The sequence below is a fragment of the Aythya fuligula genome, chromosome 1 (genome assembly GCF_009819795.1).
Source record: "Aythya fuligula isolate bAytFul2 chromosome 1, bAytFul2.pri, whole genome shotgun sequence".
Classification (NCBI taxonomy): domain Eukaryota; kingdom Metazoa; phylum Chordata; class Aves; order Anseriformes; family Anatidae; genus Aythya; species Aythya fuligula.
The window spans coordinates 31,969,762-31,984,157 of NC_045559.1; the positions used below are offsets into that span (position 1 = coordinate 31,969,762).

At 39.2% G+C, this 14,396-nt stretch overlaps 1 protein-coding gene across 1 annotated transcript; it reads right to left on the reverse strand.

Annotated features, from left to right (window-relative positions):
• Positions 1 to 2,664: 2,664 nt before the first annotated feature.
• PUS7L (pseudouridine synthase 7 like) lies at positions 2,665 to 12,526 on the reverse strand. Its single transcript, XM_032208275.1, is given in 8 exon segments — positions 2,665 to 3,789; positions 4,423 to 4,476; positions 5,817 to 6,094; positions 7,585 to 7,666; positions 9,123 to 9,221; positions 10,446 to 10,604; positions 10,606 to 10,642; positions 12,231 to 12,526. Coding segments are annotated over 8 exon segments (1,206 nt in total). The 5' UTR covers positions 12,404 to 12,526; the 3' UTR covers positions 2,665 to 3,465.
• Positions 12,527 to 14,396: the final 1,870 nt, after the last annotated feature.

Sequence of the window (14,396 nt, forward strand, 5' to 3'; positions counted from 1 at the left end):
TTGTGCTTTCACAAGTGAGTAGTTTTGCCATGTATTATTACAGTTCCTCTTATGCAGAGTTCTGAAATTTGGCTTATATTAATTCAAGATGAAGTGCCTTTTGTGAGGGTGGGGAATAAAGTGTTAATAGTTTCTCAACTTGGTTCCTTAAGCTTTTATTCCGGGCAGAATTTCTTCAAGGGAAAGGAGAGGAGCTTTGTGCTCATCAGCTGGGTGTGATAGGTCAAATCACCAGCTCACGGGCACCGATGCTAAGAGAGGAGCTAATGGAGTTGCACGAGTGAGCTGGGCCAATAGTCACATATCGACCTGGCTTCTGAACTGCCTTTATGATGGGAACGTAACCTTAATCCATCACATTCTGCAAGGTCTGAAAATTTGTACATTCTTATTGAGGATAATACTAGTTGTCAAATTTTTAATGCATTAAAAGTAACAGGATTTCACAGCTTTAAGAACATTTGCATTTTTCCTATTCAAATGCCCAATTAATTATCTATAATCTACACTGAAAAAAATCAACTGGCTATTGAACTTAAAACCCCCTTTGTTAGAAACAGAATCAGAGACCTCTTTTCATGCTTTAAGGCTTATCAGAAAAGGATGTTAGCAATAAAAGTACTTAGTAAAATGAGAGATGACTAAGACCTTTTTTTTTTTTAAACTTAGATCAGTGCACAGTGATTATCTTCTTTTCTAAATGCAGGGGCACAGCTGTTTTGCTTATGTAGGTTAGACTTAAATAGCTGAGTATTGCACTCATATGAAACTCCTTGAATCCAACAGTTCATGTACATAATCCTGCAAAATAGCTGCTAAGATTAAAAGAATGAATTAAAAATAAATGCCCAGTGAAATAAGCAGGATGTTTACCATACAAACACTCTAATAGCTAACCTGACTTTTCCCTAGTAGAACATTTATATTATAGGAATTTAACCCATGGACACACATAATTAGCTCTTTCACCTTCAAGTTGCTGAAAGAACGATTTGCTTAAGAAGATTAGCCCTTTGAGTGTTCAATAGAAGTACTGACAAATGAGCCTAAAATGATTATAGAGGAGCTCTGTTAACACCATCTTCTGATCTTTTATTTTTAAATAGCATGCCTTTCAGTCAAAAATGTTTTAATCTGACCTCTTGCATCTTTCCAAATCAAGGATCAACTTTTAATGCTATGTGTTCAAATCTCATTGTGAGGAGTTGGTTTTCAAGGCTCTTTTGAGATGCAGGCGAGACAATCACAGTAGCCCAAATGGAACTTCAGTGCTAATTCATTTCTTCTGTTTGTTGTAACTGCATGCAGCATCTTGTCTGCATCGTAGCACTTTTCCAAGTCAGTGGTGGCAAGACAACTCTTTCTGAGCTGTGCTGTACTAGCATGATTTGGGTAATAAACAGTTTTTCAGAAGACGGGTATTTTTAAAGGCAGGTGGAATACAGAAGAGGTGATACTGAAAAGACAGGAACAAAGCTGCCTCAGATGGGTCGTGGCAGGGAAATGGATTTTTCAGTTATTTTGGCTGCATACCATAAACCTGAGGTGTAAAGTAAGCACTGTAACAGAGCAAGCATTGTAAGTTGCCTTCAGTGGCTCTGTAGCTATTGTTTGCATGACAGTCTATTTTCCCATACGAAAGCTAAAGGTCAATTTTTGAATTACTTACACAGACTTTCAGAGTAATCCTCTTACTTAAGGCTGTGAAATATCTGGATCCGTCACAATTTTATACAAGCACTGAAATCATGGGAATTGTATTTCCATAAGAGTGGCATAAATAAATAGTTTATCAACCTTGGGAGCTTTATCTTGCTCAGCTATTACCAACAACTGAAAGACTGATGCCATATACAGAATTCAGTTCATGTTATTAATTCTCTCAGTAAAACTGGGTAGACTTTTCCCTTTTACTTTTAAGTCATACTGCCATCTACAGCTTGAATAAACACAATACTCTGGGGTTAGGATAACGGTAATTCAGGCTGGAGGAGATCTTTGGGCTATATTCCAGCCACCTCCACAAAGTGGGGTCACCTGTCAGACCACCTTGCTTAGAGCTTTATTCAGTTGGGTCTTAGAAATCTGTCTGGGCAGCCTGTTCCACTGTCTCACCATCCTCATGGGGAACAAAGTTTTTTCCTTTACAACCAGTCCAAACCTCTCATTTCAGTTCATGCCCATTGTCTCCTGTTCTGCTGCCACGCACCACTGTGAAGCCTGGCTCCATCTTCTTGCTCTCTGACTCTCATAAGGTTCCTGTCGGGACATTCCAGTTGCACGTCTAGGTCTCCCTGAATGACAGCTGGATCCTCCAGCATATCCATTTGTTCCTTTAATTTGGTGTGAGCTACACCAAACCTGCACCAGCAAACTTGTTGAGGGTGACAACGATGTTAAACAGCAGAGGGCCCAGAAGAATCCCCCATGGTATTCACTCCCGTTAACCATTACTCTCCTAGCCTCCTCCAGCCACTTTTTTTTTTTTTATCTGCTTGTTTGCCCACCCATTATGTTAGAAGATAATGCCCTAACTTGCTCACAAGAATATTGTGGAACACCATGGCAAAAGCCTTACTAAAGTCAAGGTAAAAGACATTCTTCCGTTGTCCACAAATGCACTCATTTTATCACAGTTGACTTTTTTAATTAAGAATATAAAAGTTATTTTTTTTTTTTCTTCCCAAGGGATGGTTCCATTAAAAATTCTTTGTCACCATAAGGCTTTACAGAAAGAGATCCTGCATTCTGTAAACAATAAAACAGGGTTTGTTTTTTATTATAAATACTTTTGCAATTATATTAATTAAACACCTCATCAAGTAATTGAATAAGCACTAACTAAAAAGCAATGTGCTACTTAATCCTGGAATCATTAGCATGAACTTAAGTAGTTGTATTCATCAACTGTCTGACAATGTGCCAGATGACTTGTTACTGTCGATTAAGGACTTGCACCTTTTTAAGACTTGGTGCCTGAATGCAACAAAAACACAAATATTTAGTGAACCTCAGTACAGCAGCTTTTTAGTTAGGTACCTGTAGGCTGCAAACTTGTGACATAATGGCTACTCAATGTTTTTCAACATTTAGTGTAAACCAGCTTTTAAAAAAATATAATGAAATAAAATATACTTCTGTTTGTATTTGTTCCCAGAATGTAACTTTGCAAGTAGGACATCAACAAAAATACGAAATTCGTGCTTGCAGCTCACAGCTTAAGTTCTGTTAAACCTGTCTGACATGACACGCAGCTTTGCATTGTTTATTCCAGTGCATACAAGGATTTGCATGTTTTTGGAACCAGGATTTTGGAGTTGTTTTTTCCCCATTCAGTATGAATCTCAATCTATTAATTTTTCATGTTTCTGGCTTGAAAGTGGGATTCTCCCTCACTTTCTTGGCATTATACATAAAATATCTCCATTGCTACAATATTCCTGCCATTTTTCATTAATTGGTATCTTAAAAGTCACATTTCATTATTTCTCTTAGACAGACTGTTGCATAACACGAAGGATCAAGGTCAAACGATATATGAAGAGAGAGTTTTGACTCATTCAGATGGTTGTCTTCATTTTTGATTCCTTCTTCACTGCCTTCTATAAAATATGACAGATTCTGAACATTTTTCAAAATGTGTCTGTAACATCCAGGTATATTCAGTTGTAGCGGAGGCACTCTGAATTTGCACATCTGCAGTCCATCCTTGGAAAGTCTTTCATGGTACCATTGCCCAACTTTATTACTGGGATACTTGATACTATGTCCCACCATTGGAAGAACAACCTTCAAGGAAAAAATAAAAACAATTTAAAAAAAATGAAATACAATTCACCAATTTCTCTTTAAGGAAATGCGATTACAATCATAAATGTGTTTAAACCTTCTATTCTGGGTCCTGAAATAGCAAAACAGCTCCTTCTTTTGCTAAATACAGCCGTGCAACTACTTGAACAGAATTTAAATGAAAAGTAGCAAAAATAATAAATATATCATGATTTCTAAAACAAATTAGAAATACACTAACATGAATTTCCTTACTTGTTGGGAAAGATACAGAAATAAAGATATTAAGTTACATATGTAAGACTTCACAGGACTCTGAGCCTTCAACAATTACATGAACCATTCAAGTGTTTTTCCCAGACATAGATTGAATAAATTTTCAAAGCATTTATATCCAACTTCAAAAAAATATTACCATACTGCAAATGACACTGTACTAATTTCCATTACAAAGTAAGTATTTTTTCCTTCCGTTTGTTAAGAGGGTGGAGATTAGTTCACATGTGTTTTCTTTAATGTGCGTTCTGGCAAGAAATAAGACTGCACCAGTTAATATATTCCTACTATCTTTAAAACAAAACATTTTAATCAAATAAAGAGATCATCAGCTCAGGATGTTTCAGACAGACTTACTTGGTGTATAGAATATTTGTTAGCTGACTCTTCTGGAGCAGTGACAACATGAACCTGGCAAGACAGATAAGATGTTAAGAAAAATAAAACAACTTTTTAAAGTGAAGTTATTTTAAAGTTAAAAATAAAATAAAACAAAGTTTTAAAGCTTAAAAACCTCTGCGTTCTAGGATTATTTGACTACTAAAAGGCCAAATAATCTACTCCAGCTACAAAAAATATTAGATATGATTACTATAATCTGCAATTTTGTGTTACGTTGCCAAAAGCAAAAACACTAATTAAAATGTGTTCTATTGAATAGGAATATATAGTAAACTCAGTAACTTAATGCTAAATGTGGTAGCTCCGCTCTTCATTTGATTTGATCTACTTGGTTTATTAAACTTCATTCTCAAAAGGAAAAATCACAATGGAAACAGAAGCTACTCTTTACAGAGACTAGAAATTATTCACTAACCTTTCAAGTGCTTTTGCTTGCAAATTTATACGAATTTCCACCCAAGACGTGAGATACATTCTGCCCATGCACACCCCTGTTTATTTTCCAGTAAAACATTGTAAAAATTCTACGCTCTATCTGATGATTGGGAGAAGGATAACTGCCTCCTTATCCAGTTAAGAAAAAGATATGTTAACCCTGAAAGAAGAGATTGGTTGTTTCAGAAATGGACTTCAGCATGCCCAAGCCTGTGGCTAGCATACATTTCAGTGCTGGCTTTAAGATATTTGCTCACCTGTGGCTCCATGCAGAGCACCAAGGCTGTGCTATGGGCAACCAGATACACTCCCTTGCCCTTTACTATTTTCCCAAGAAGAGGAGTGCATTTTTGAACAGCTGCCAACAGTTTAGACTCATCATCAATTTGTTTTAATTGCCTGAGTAAGAGAAATTTTGCTAAACATGCTTTGACTGTGTAGCTACAGCATGATTAGCAGTACAGTCTGAGGCCAACTTGCACCGTGGCCTTACATTCAGTAATGTACGTAATGGCAAGGTCTGACGTTGAAAGCAAGACTCAGATCTACACTGACTGATAATATCAGTCCACCCAAAGCCTAATCTGAAGGTTTTCCTCAGCCAGATTGTAAGAAGAGCATCAGATGCCACGCAGAATAATTTCTTACATACATCAATTCTGCCATTCTGTCCCTTCTCATCCCTTCACTAAAATGAATAGCCAAAACAGATAAAAACTGTTAAAACACATCTAGCATATATGCCTCTTCGTGATAAAGGGGAAAGAAGTGATGTATCTCTTTTTGATTTACCACAAACAGTAACTAATTTAATAAACATACCAAAATAAAAGCATAGGATTATTGTCTGACATATGAATGTACTCAAGTGCATTACGGTTATTTTTCACCAGAACTATTTTGTAAAAACTCACCTTGTCATTCAGGGAAAGGCTTTCATCATTTTCCTCAGTGAAGACTAGATCACCTTCAACAACTTTTGAACCATAGATCTCCAGTCTATACGATGCTGCCTCATTCCATATTTTACTGCAATAAGCATGGACATAGAATATACGCATGGAGTGAGGAATGCTGAGCCATCCTCTGGTACAGCCTTCGTGATTTACACCATAGCGATTTAAAGCACGTAACAACATCTTCTCTCTCACTTTACATTCCGGCAGCATCGTGAGTGTGCCCTTTGCATCCTCTGATATAAACAAAAATAACCATATAAGTAATCATCGATTTTCCAAATACTACCTACAGGAAAAAACACACTTAAAAGGATGAAATAATCAGGTATGAATAAATTGTGTCAGTCTAACCCCTTTATGCTGACTTTTAAGTTATTATTCCCTTTCTTTCAATGTGTCATGTCAGACAAATTCCATCTTATACACCTATCAACATAGTCCCATGAACTCTGTTCTCTGTACTTCACACAGGATAAAATCAACTAGCTGTCATTCGGTTATTCAATCCAGTTGCAGTTTCTTAGAAATGTATTTCATCGCTCCAAAGTTTTTTTTTAGATCAGGTAACTGAAAGTAGAAAACAACCTAGGGAAGATCATTAAATTTTGATTTTAAGTCATTTGAAAACGTATTTCATAGGGGGTAAAAAAAATATGTCTTTATTTTTAAATTTAAAAATCACAAGGGCCACTAGGAAGTCTAGGCCTCAACCAAGATGAAATTATATTTAATCAGATTTGTACTACATTATATAAATGTTTCATATTTAAAATCTTACATTTTACATATTTTTCCTTCCTAATTTTTCTTATGAAGAGCGATTATCTGAAGGAGCCACTGCATGGCCTTTTCTTTTAGGAAAAGGCAAGCAGCTGTTACAGAATCCACATCAATGTCTTTCCATGCATCACACAGCAATGTATAACACAGAACGATTCATCTTATCTCATCTGTGAAATGAAAGGTCTCTGTGTCCCTTGACGCCACATATTGTAGCTGTCGTGTCAACGTACAGTGATAAGCAGGCTAACAGATGTGGAAGATTTGAAGAGATCAAACATTTGCGGTCAAGAGCAACTTAACATTTTTAGTTTTGGAGGGAAAGTTGGCTGGCTGAATGACAGCAATAAACATGACACACAGAGTGTTTTACTCAGCACACTGTTTCTGGCATATTTTGTTGAACAGTTCAAGGAAGAAAGAAGGCAGATTAGAGCAATGTGTGGAGGAAGATACATAATTAAAAAGACATAAAACCAGAGCCCAAAGGTGCAAGAACCCAGGAGCTAAGATTATTATAGAAATTTCATAAAATTAGATGCCCAAATGTGGTAAATGCTGAGTGTCAGTTGGGTGCCTCATTCTGCATTCTTCCTTCTAAATTAGAGAGGAAAAAGCTGTATTCCAAAAGCTAACAGACTGAAGGAGGCCAAAACTGCTTTGAGAATAATACTGTAGTCTTTTCCAGCATTATGCTATATACCATTTATTTCTGCACTGCCTCGCACCTGAAATACATTAGTTTTCCACTATTTTGCACAGTTAGGGCCTGATCTTCATCTCATTATTAAAAGTAATATGTGCTGTTCCAGGAGTTCCATGGAATATGCCATAAGTGACATAAAGCAACAGCAAAATAAACAGTCTCTCTCTGTGCAGCAACACTTTATTCCCTCCCAATACCTATGCTGAACTGATGAACAGACAATTTAACTGGACTTACCAGTCTGAAGAAAGTGCCTTTTTGCCTTGTTTACAGGGTCATCCGTATCTTCAGGCGTGAAGAATAATTTCACAGCTTCCACCTTTAAAGAACAATATTAATAATTCATATTTTCTGCACGTAAAAATATTTATTTGTCAACTAAACAGACAATCGTACATCCAAATCTCTGCTGACAGATTTGCAACCTCTCAAAATCATTTCAGTTCTTTAAGGTCTACATGAAAGACACAGAAGACATCACGAACAGCATAGCCACCAGTGTGGCTATGTTACTCTCAGATTAAGGAAAGGTTCTGGTCACAAAGAAGGCACAAGATTGCTTTCAAAGCTCTATGAGAAATATCTTCTTGAACATCCAGTTAGGATTCCTCTGCATTGCAACACCATCATTCTATCCTGAGCAGGAAAGTTCCTTCCTCTTCTTTCCCTCCAGCACGTTTCATGTAACACTTAAGCTGAGCACTTTCGGTAGTCTCACACAGAGGGACAACAATCCTTTCTTTTAATACTGAACTGATGCTATGCCAGGGAAAACACTACTTGTAACACCAGTGGAGCCACACAGTTCACTACCACCTACATCAGCCTGTGACCCTCCCTGTTCATCTCTTTTATTAAAAGTTGCCTTCCTCTGTATTGGGACTGTGTAAACATATACTGTCACATTTTTAACACAAATGCATGTTTCAAAGTAAAAAGTAACTGAGTTAAGACTAGAGATTTGTATCATTACTCTGCAGGGACTGACACTTTGTGTCAACTGTTAACATACCAGAATTCAAAATGCCAGATACATCAACAGCTACTTTTATGGTCTGCCCTCAAATTCTCTCGGAATCAAAACAGTATTGGAGGAAAAGGATACTCAAGTATTCATTTGACTTTGTAGAGCTTGATTCTGTCTTAAGCCTGTGCCAAATACTACACTAGATACACTGAAAAGTATATGACTCTTATCTTAAGGGTTATTACTTAAGAAATAAGTTCTCCTTAGCTTACAGGGAAACATTTGCTCAGAACTAAGATTTGGGCAAGTAGCCAAGGAATAATGGAAAGCAGCAATCTCTTCTATACAGCAAATTACTGTGGCATTGAAAAAGCAAATCCTTTTGTACAATCCTATGTAGTATCTTGTGACATTTGCAAAAGGAATATAGACCCCCAGGAGGATAAAGAGGCTACAGGTTAGGCATTGTATAAAGATTGCTTCATTTCAGAGTTCAAATGTTGTACGGAATGCAGCCACTTCCCTGAGAAGTGGCATAATGATGATCGCATTCCCATCACAGACAGGAGAATCACTTCCTCAGCTACACGCAGCTGCACCTACTGCTTACAGATTTTCTTGATTCAGCATGAAAATCTTCATGCTTGTGTTGTTGTCAGAACTAATCTGGCAATTACTTCCAGCACACAGAGGGGTTTATCTCAGAAATGAAACTGCTCCCTGGGAAGGTCAGCCCCAGCACCAGACGTTGCAACAGTAATGTAAAATGAACTTGACAGTAACTACTTATATTACAAAATGAAAATACCATTTTTCCATTCAGTAGAGCCAATCCTATTTGATCTGTCTGAACATTTTGTCCCTGGCCAAATCGCTGCGGTCCGTAGTAATTTACAAAACCTTTTGTCTGGAATTAGAAAGAATAAATATGTTAAGAACATCAAAACAGTGAGACTAAGCGTACAACACATATCTGTATTTATCCAAAATACACACACTTTTTTAATCCTGAAATAACATAAAACAAAAATATGATTTAGCAACTGATTTAGAAAGGTCTAAAAAGACAAACAAGTTCTATTCTCTTTGTTTTCAAAAAAAACCACTTAGGTAAATGAAATAAAATCACTTATACGTAATTATTGGAAATACTAATTCAGTTCAAATCAAAGAGAGTTCTTTCTATGTGCCAAATTATGAAATCTCTATCGAAGAAAATGCAGCAGAGCAAAAGTAATGAATGGTACGAACTGTTGGACATTTTTTCTTTAAAATGCTCTTTTTTCACATGAGATTGTTTGTATGATTATTACAGTAGTAAAGGCCAAGAGTAAAAAGGCCAGATGTAGAAGAGAGAAAGGCATTAAAGCACCAGTTGATTTTTTTTTTTCCAGTAATCAAATACATTTCCAAAATTTTTACACGTCATGTATTTGGCTTTTACACACTGGACAGTTTTCATTCAAGTCTTTATTCCTGGAGTAATCTTCTTAAAGTAATTTGTGTTATAGCCATTACTTAGAAAGCAAGGGAAGTTACTGCTGTACAAAACATCTAAACGTTTTCCTTTCCATGATTGTCTTCTACTTTTCTCAGAGACTTAAGATAGGACCTGAAAAAAACCCTCATCATCACACAAAGGATAAGAGCAATCAAAATCCACTAGATTTCAGGGGATCTTTGTCCGCTACAGACATTTCACACATATTTATTGCATCAAAGTATACATTTTTTCACCCAAGCCAAACATGCATTTTCTTCAAATGACCAAAAAAGGCAAGCAGTTGACACGTGTAACTATATTCTTTTATCCTATCAACTGCCACTGTGAAACACATTACTTTGGTTGACAGCTCACCTATCAATACTCATTTGCTACCAATTTGCTTTCCCTTCTGTCTTGCTGCACCACATTGGGTTCTGAAGCCTGCAACACAGAATGAATTCACTTATGGGCCTCCTTCAGATCGCAGCTTTGTTCCAAGGATAATGAAGGAAGGCCATAAAACAGCGAAAACATCAAAGAAGGGAAATATCACCATTGTTCTGCCATTACAAATATTTTTTTAAAGCAATTTGTGTTACAGCACAGAACTACAACCCCTTATTGGCAGCCATGCAGCTTTTTTACCTTAATATTTTCCATTGCTTCAGATATTCTCTCTTTCAAATCTGCAGAGGAGTCATGACTGTGGAGTTTAAGATCTCTCACAATTATATCAAAGTGATTGCCCTTCAGCTGACCAAGCCTAAGGTGCTGGGATGCTGAATGTATGTTCTGTATTTTCATGCCTTTTTTTTTCCATTTTGCTTCCAATTTCTTTCAACCTGCATAAACAATTGGGAGAAATTATGAGCCGTCCGCTATAAAAGCTATAGAACTATAGCAATAAATACCTTCTTTACCTTATACTAGAACTAAAAAGGCTGAAGAATTCAAAAGAGATTTAAAACAGATTACTATGAGAAAAATCAAAGCAAATGCAGAGATAGTCTTAAAATTCAGTTGTTATCCATAAACACTTCTAAAACGTTTGCTTCAGTTGCATTTATGTTTTGTAGCGTGATGGGTGTTGGAATGAAACAATTCATTGCTCAAGGCAACCAAACTGAATTTTGTATTTTTAATTGAATAACTCATATATTGAATATATATTGAATAATTCATTCTTCAGTCATAAAAATCTTTTTTTTTTTTTTTTTTTTAAAAAAAAAGTAATGTCTGCCACTCTATTGGTCTCCAGAACACAATTTGCTCTTTCTTGGTCAGCCTTAACAAAAGCAAACTCAGAACACTGATTCTCTGGGTATGCTTGCACAAGCCTGTAATTGGAAACGCAGCTGACAGTTCAACTATCTGCCCTTTAAAGTATCCGCTCAATCTCTTTGTTCTTACGTATATTGAACAGTCATTCAAATGAAGGGAAATTTCAGCTTACTTGCTAAGAAATATTTTAACAATTTCATAAATTATTTCCTGATATACAAGAGGCTTGGAAGCATTTAACTATTTTGCTTAATCGTTTATACATTAAGACAAAGTTTTGCCTATTCTCTTGAACAAAGGGCCTTATAGTCCGGTTTGCAGTGGAACTTTACTATCATTATTTATTTGTTAGTTTCAAACCCTAAAAACTTTTTTTACTGCAGTTACTACTGCAGAACTTAATATATATATTTTTTTTACCCACTGAGTTTTGTCTAGAGTAACAAAAATGAAGAACCGAATGGCATGACTTGTATTATTGTCATGTTATTCAGAACCTTTACACTTGGTGGCATCTTTACTTAGTCTCAGGTTTCTATACTGGGCAATGTAAGAGAAGCTGATATTCAGGACTCTAAAAGAGCGTCTGTCCAAAGTATAATTATAGTGATCTAGTTTATTTTTTTTAATCTGTATATGGCTCTTAAGTTGTCTGTGGACCACTAGATAAAAATTTGATAGTATGTGGAAAACTGTTGGGTCACATAGTATAGGTTCCCTCTCTGTTCCTGACAGTAGACGGTATTCAGGAAACTGTGAAGGGGATCACATGAGCATGAGTTAGAAGAATAACGTCCCAGACGATATAGTATACTCATATTATTAAAACAAACGAACGAGGGAAGACTTCTCTTTAAACTCCCATACCGGTGGACTTGAATCTTATGCTGTATACATCGTAAAGCCACAAAATATTACAACCACTGCCACTGTGCTCTGATACAGGAGGGGAAGACAGTGGTAGAATGACAGAATGGTTTGGGTTTGAAGGGACCTTAATGGCTCTCCAATTCCAACCCCCCTGTCACAGGCAGGGATGCCAACAGTAGACCAGGTTGCTTAATGAACATTTAACTATCAACATGGTGCAATCTGCTGATTAACATATTAAAATATGTCTCAAACTTCATATACCCAGATTTCTAGTACCTCTCAGGAGTAACCTTCTTCACAACCATAGGTTGGTAAGTAATAGCCTTCTTGTCTTTGATGCCAGTGTAACTGAAGTCTGAAGGTAGAACTCCAAGTTCAGCAGCCAAGATGCCGATTGCTTCCAGTGTTTCTAGGTTTTCTTTCTGAAGGGTGAAAGCTGAAACAATCATCTCAGAATTATTAGGAATTTGATGCAAATCACACAGGTGCTCTTCCAGAGCAGATGTCCTGTTCTTCCCTTCAAACTATGACAGCATGGAAACTGCAAAGAAACAGTGCTCCCACTGTTTCCTCTCCCACCCCACAAAATTAAAGGAAATGGGACTTTTTCCAGTATTGAATGGGAAGAATAAAGATGCATTAAACAAAACTCAGAACAATCAATCCGCTGCTGACTTTAAGAGCAGTACCTGACAAAATGCAACACACTTCAAATAACATGACTTATTCTTAGAAACACTTGGTTTATCAGAAAACAACTGCTTTAAGAAATGAGATCATAAATCAAATCTGACCTTTCTAAACTGTACAACATGAAAACACATCTTTTCAAATCCCTCAACTTCTTTCAAGGGAGAACTAACGCATGGGGAATAACAGAGAATTAGAGATACAGGCAAAAGAACTGTAACCATTAACACTGAACAGTTTACGTAAATCATTGCAGTAACTTGATTCATCCATCTCAGGTCTGTTTTTCAGTGATGGAACTATATTACACTGGGAATGATTTATTTCAGGATAAGCAACGGGTGCATCAGGCCTATGTATCATACTAAAGTGATTCTGAGGGTCAGTGTTAGTGAAGAACACTGTAATACAGAATCACAGAATTTCTAGGTTGGAAGAGACCTCAAGATCATCGAGTCCAACCTCTGACCTAACGCTAGCAGTCCCCACTAAACCATTTCCCTAAGCTCTACATCTAAACGTCTTTTGAAGACCTCCAGGGATGGTGACTCCACCACTTCCCTGGGCAGCCTGTTCCAGTGCCTCACAACCCTTTCGGTAAAGAAGTTCTTCCTAACATCCAACCTAAACCTCCCCTGGCGCAACTTCAGCCCATTCCCCCTCGCCCTGTCACCAGGCCCGTGGGCGAGCAGCCCTAACACTTCCTAAAACCACCACAATATTTACCTGTGTAAACTTCTTGCCCGTCAGGGGAGCCCTCAGCAGGCCGTTTTCGGGACCGCCTGCCCCGGAACCGCACGGTTATCGCCATGTCCCCGCGGGGCAGGGCGAAGCTCTTGGTTTCCAGCAGCTTCCCGAACCTCCTGCCCAGCAGGTGGTGCACCGCCCGCCGGTGCTCCTTGTCGCCGTCGGGCTCGAAGCAGAAGGTGGAGCCCTCCACCTTGGCGTCCAGGAACCTGAAGAAGCCGCTGGCCTCGGGCTCGCTGACCAGCTGCCGCAGCTCCCGGTAGCCCTCGTCGCCTCTCACCACCACCTCGCGGCCCCTGGTGGCCGTGGCGAGGAAGGGGAAGCGCTGCCGCACGGCGCTGTGCACCCCCGCCCGCTCCGCCTTGCCCCCCGGGCTGCCCAGGCTCAGCTCGCCGCCGCCCCACGCCTCCCTCAGCGCCCGGGCGAAGCGGGCCAGCCGCTCGCTCGCCTCCTCGCCCAGGCAGCTCGCCAGCGGGTCGCCGGGCGGCTCGGGGAGCCCCGCTGCGGGCTGCTGCCCGCCGGGGGACGGGGCTCTGAGGGGAGCCGGCTCCGCCCGCGGCCGCTCGGGGCCGCGCGGGGGCAGCGGCAGCTCCCGCACCACGAAGTCGCCGGGGCAGCCCTTGAGGGTGCCGCGGAAGCCGCTGTGCGCGGCGGCGTAGCCGAAGGAAGGCAGCATGGCCCCCCGCGAGGCGAGAAATTAAAACTCGAAATCGAGTTAGAATTAAAAATCGAGATAAAATTAAAAATACGCGGTTGAAAATTAAATAAAAATGGAAATAAAGGCGGCCCCGCGCACAGGGATACGGATCCAAGATGGCGCCAGGGGGCGCCGCGGGGAGGGGCGCGGGGGAGCCGTGAGGGAGCCATGAGGGCGCTACCAACTCCCTCCAGCGGAGGGGGGAGAAAGCGCTCCCCCTCTATTCCCCCCTCCCAGTGGAGCGCCCCGAGAAGGCGGAGCGGAGCGCGCTTCCGCCAGGCCCTGCCCTCTTAAAGGGGAATTACGCG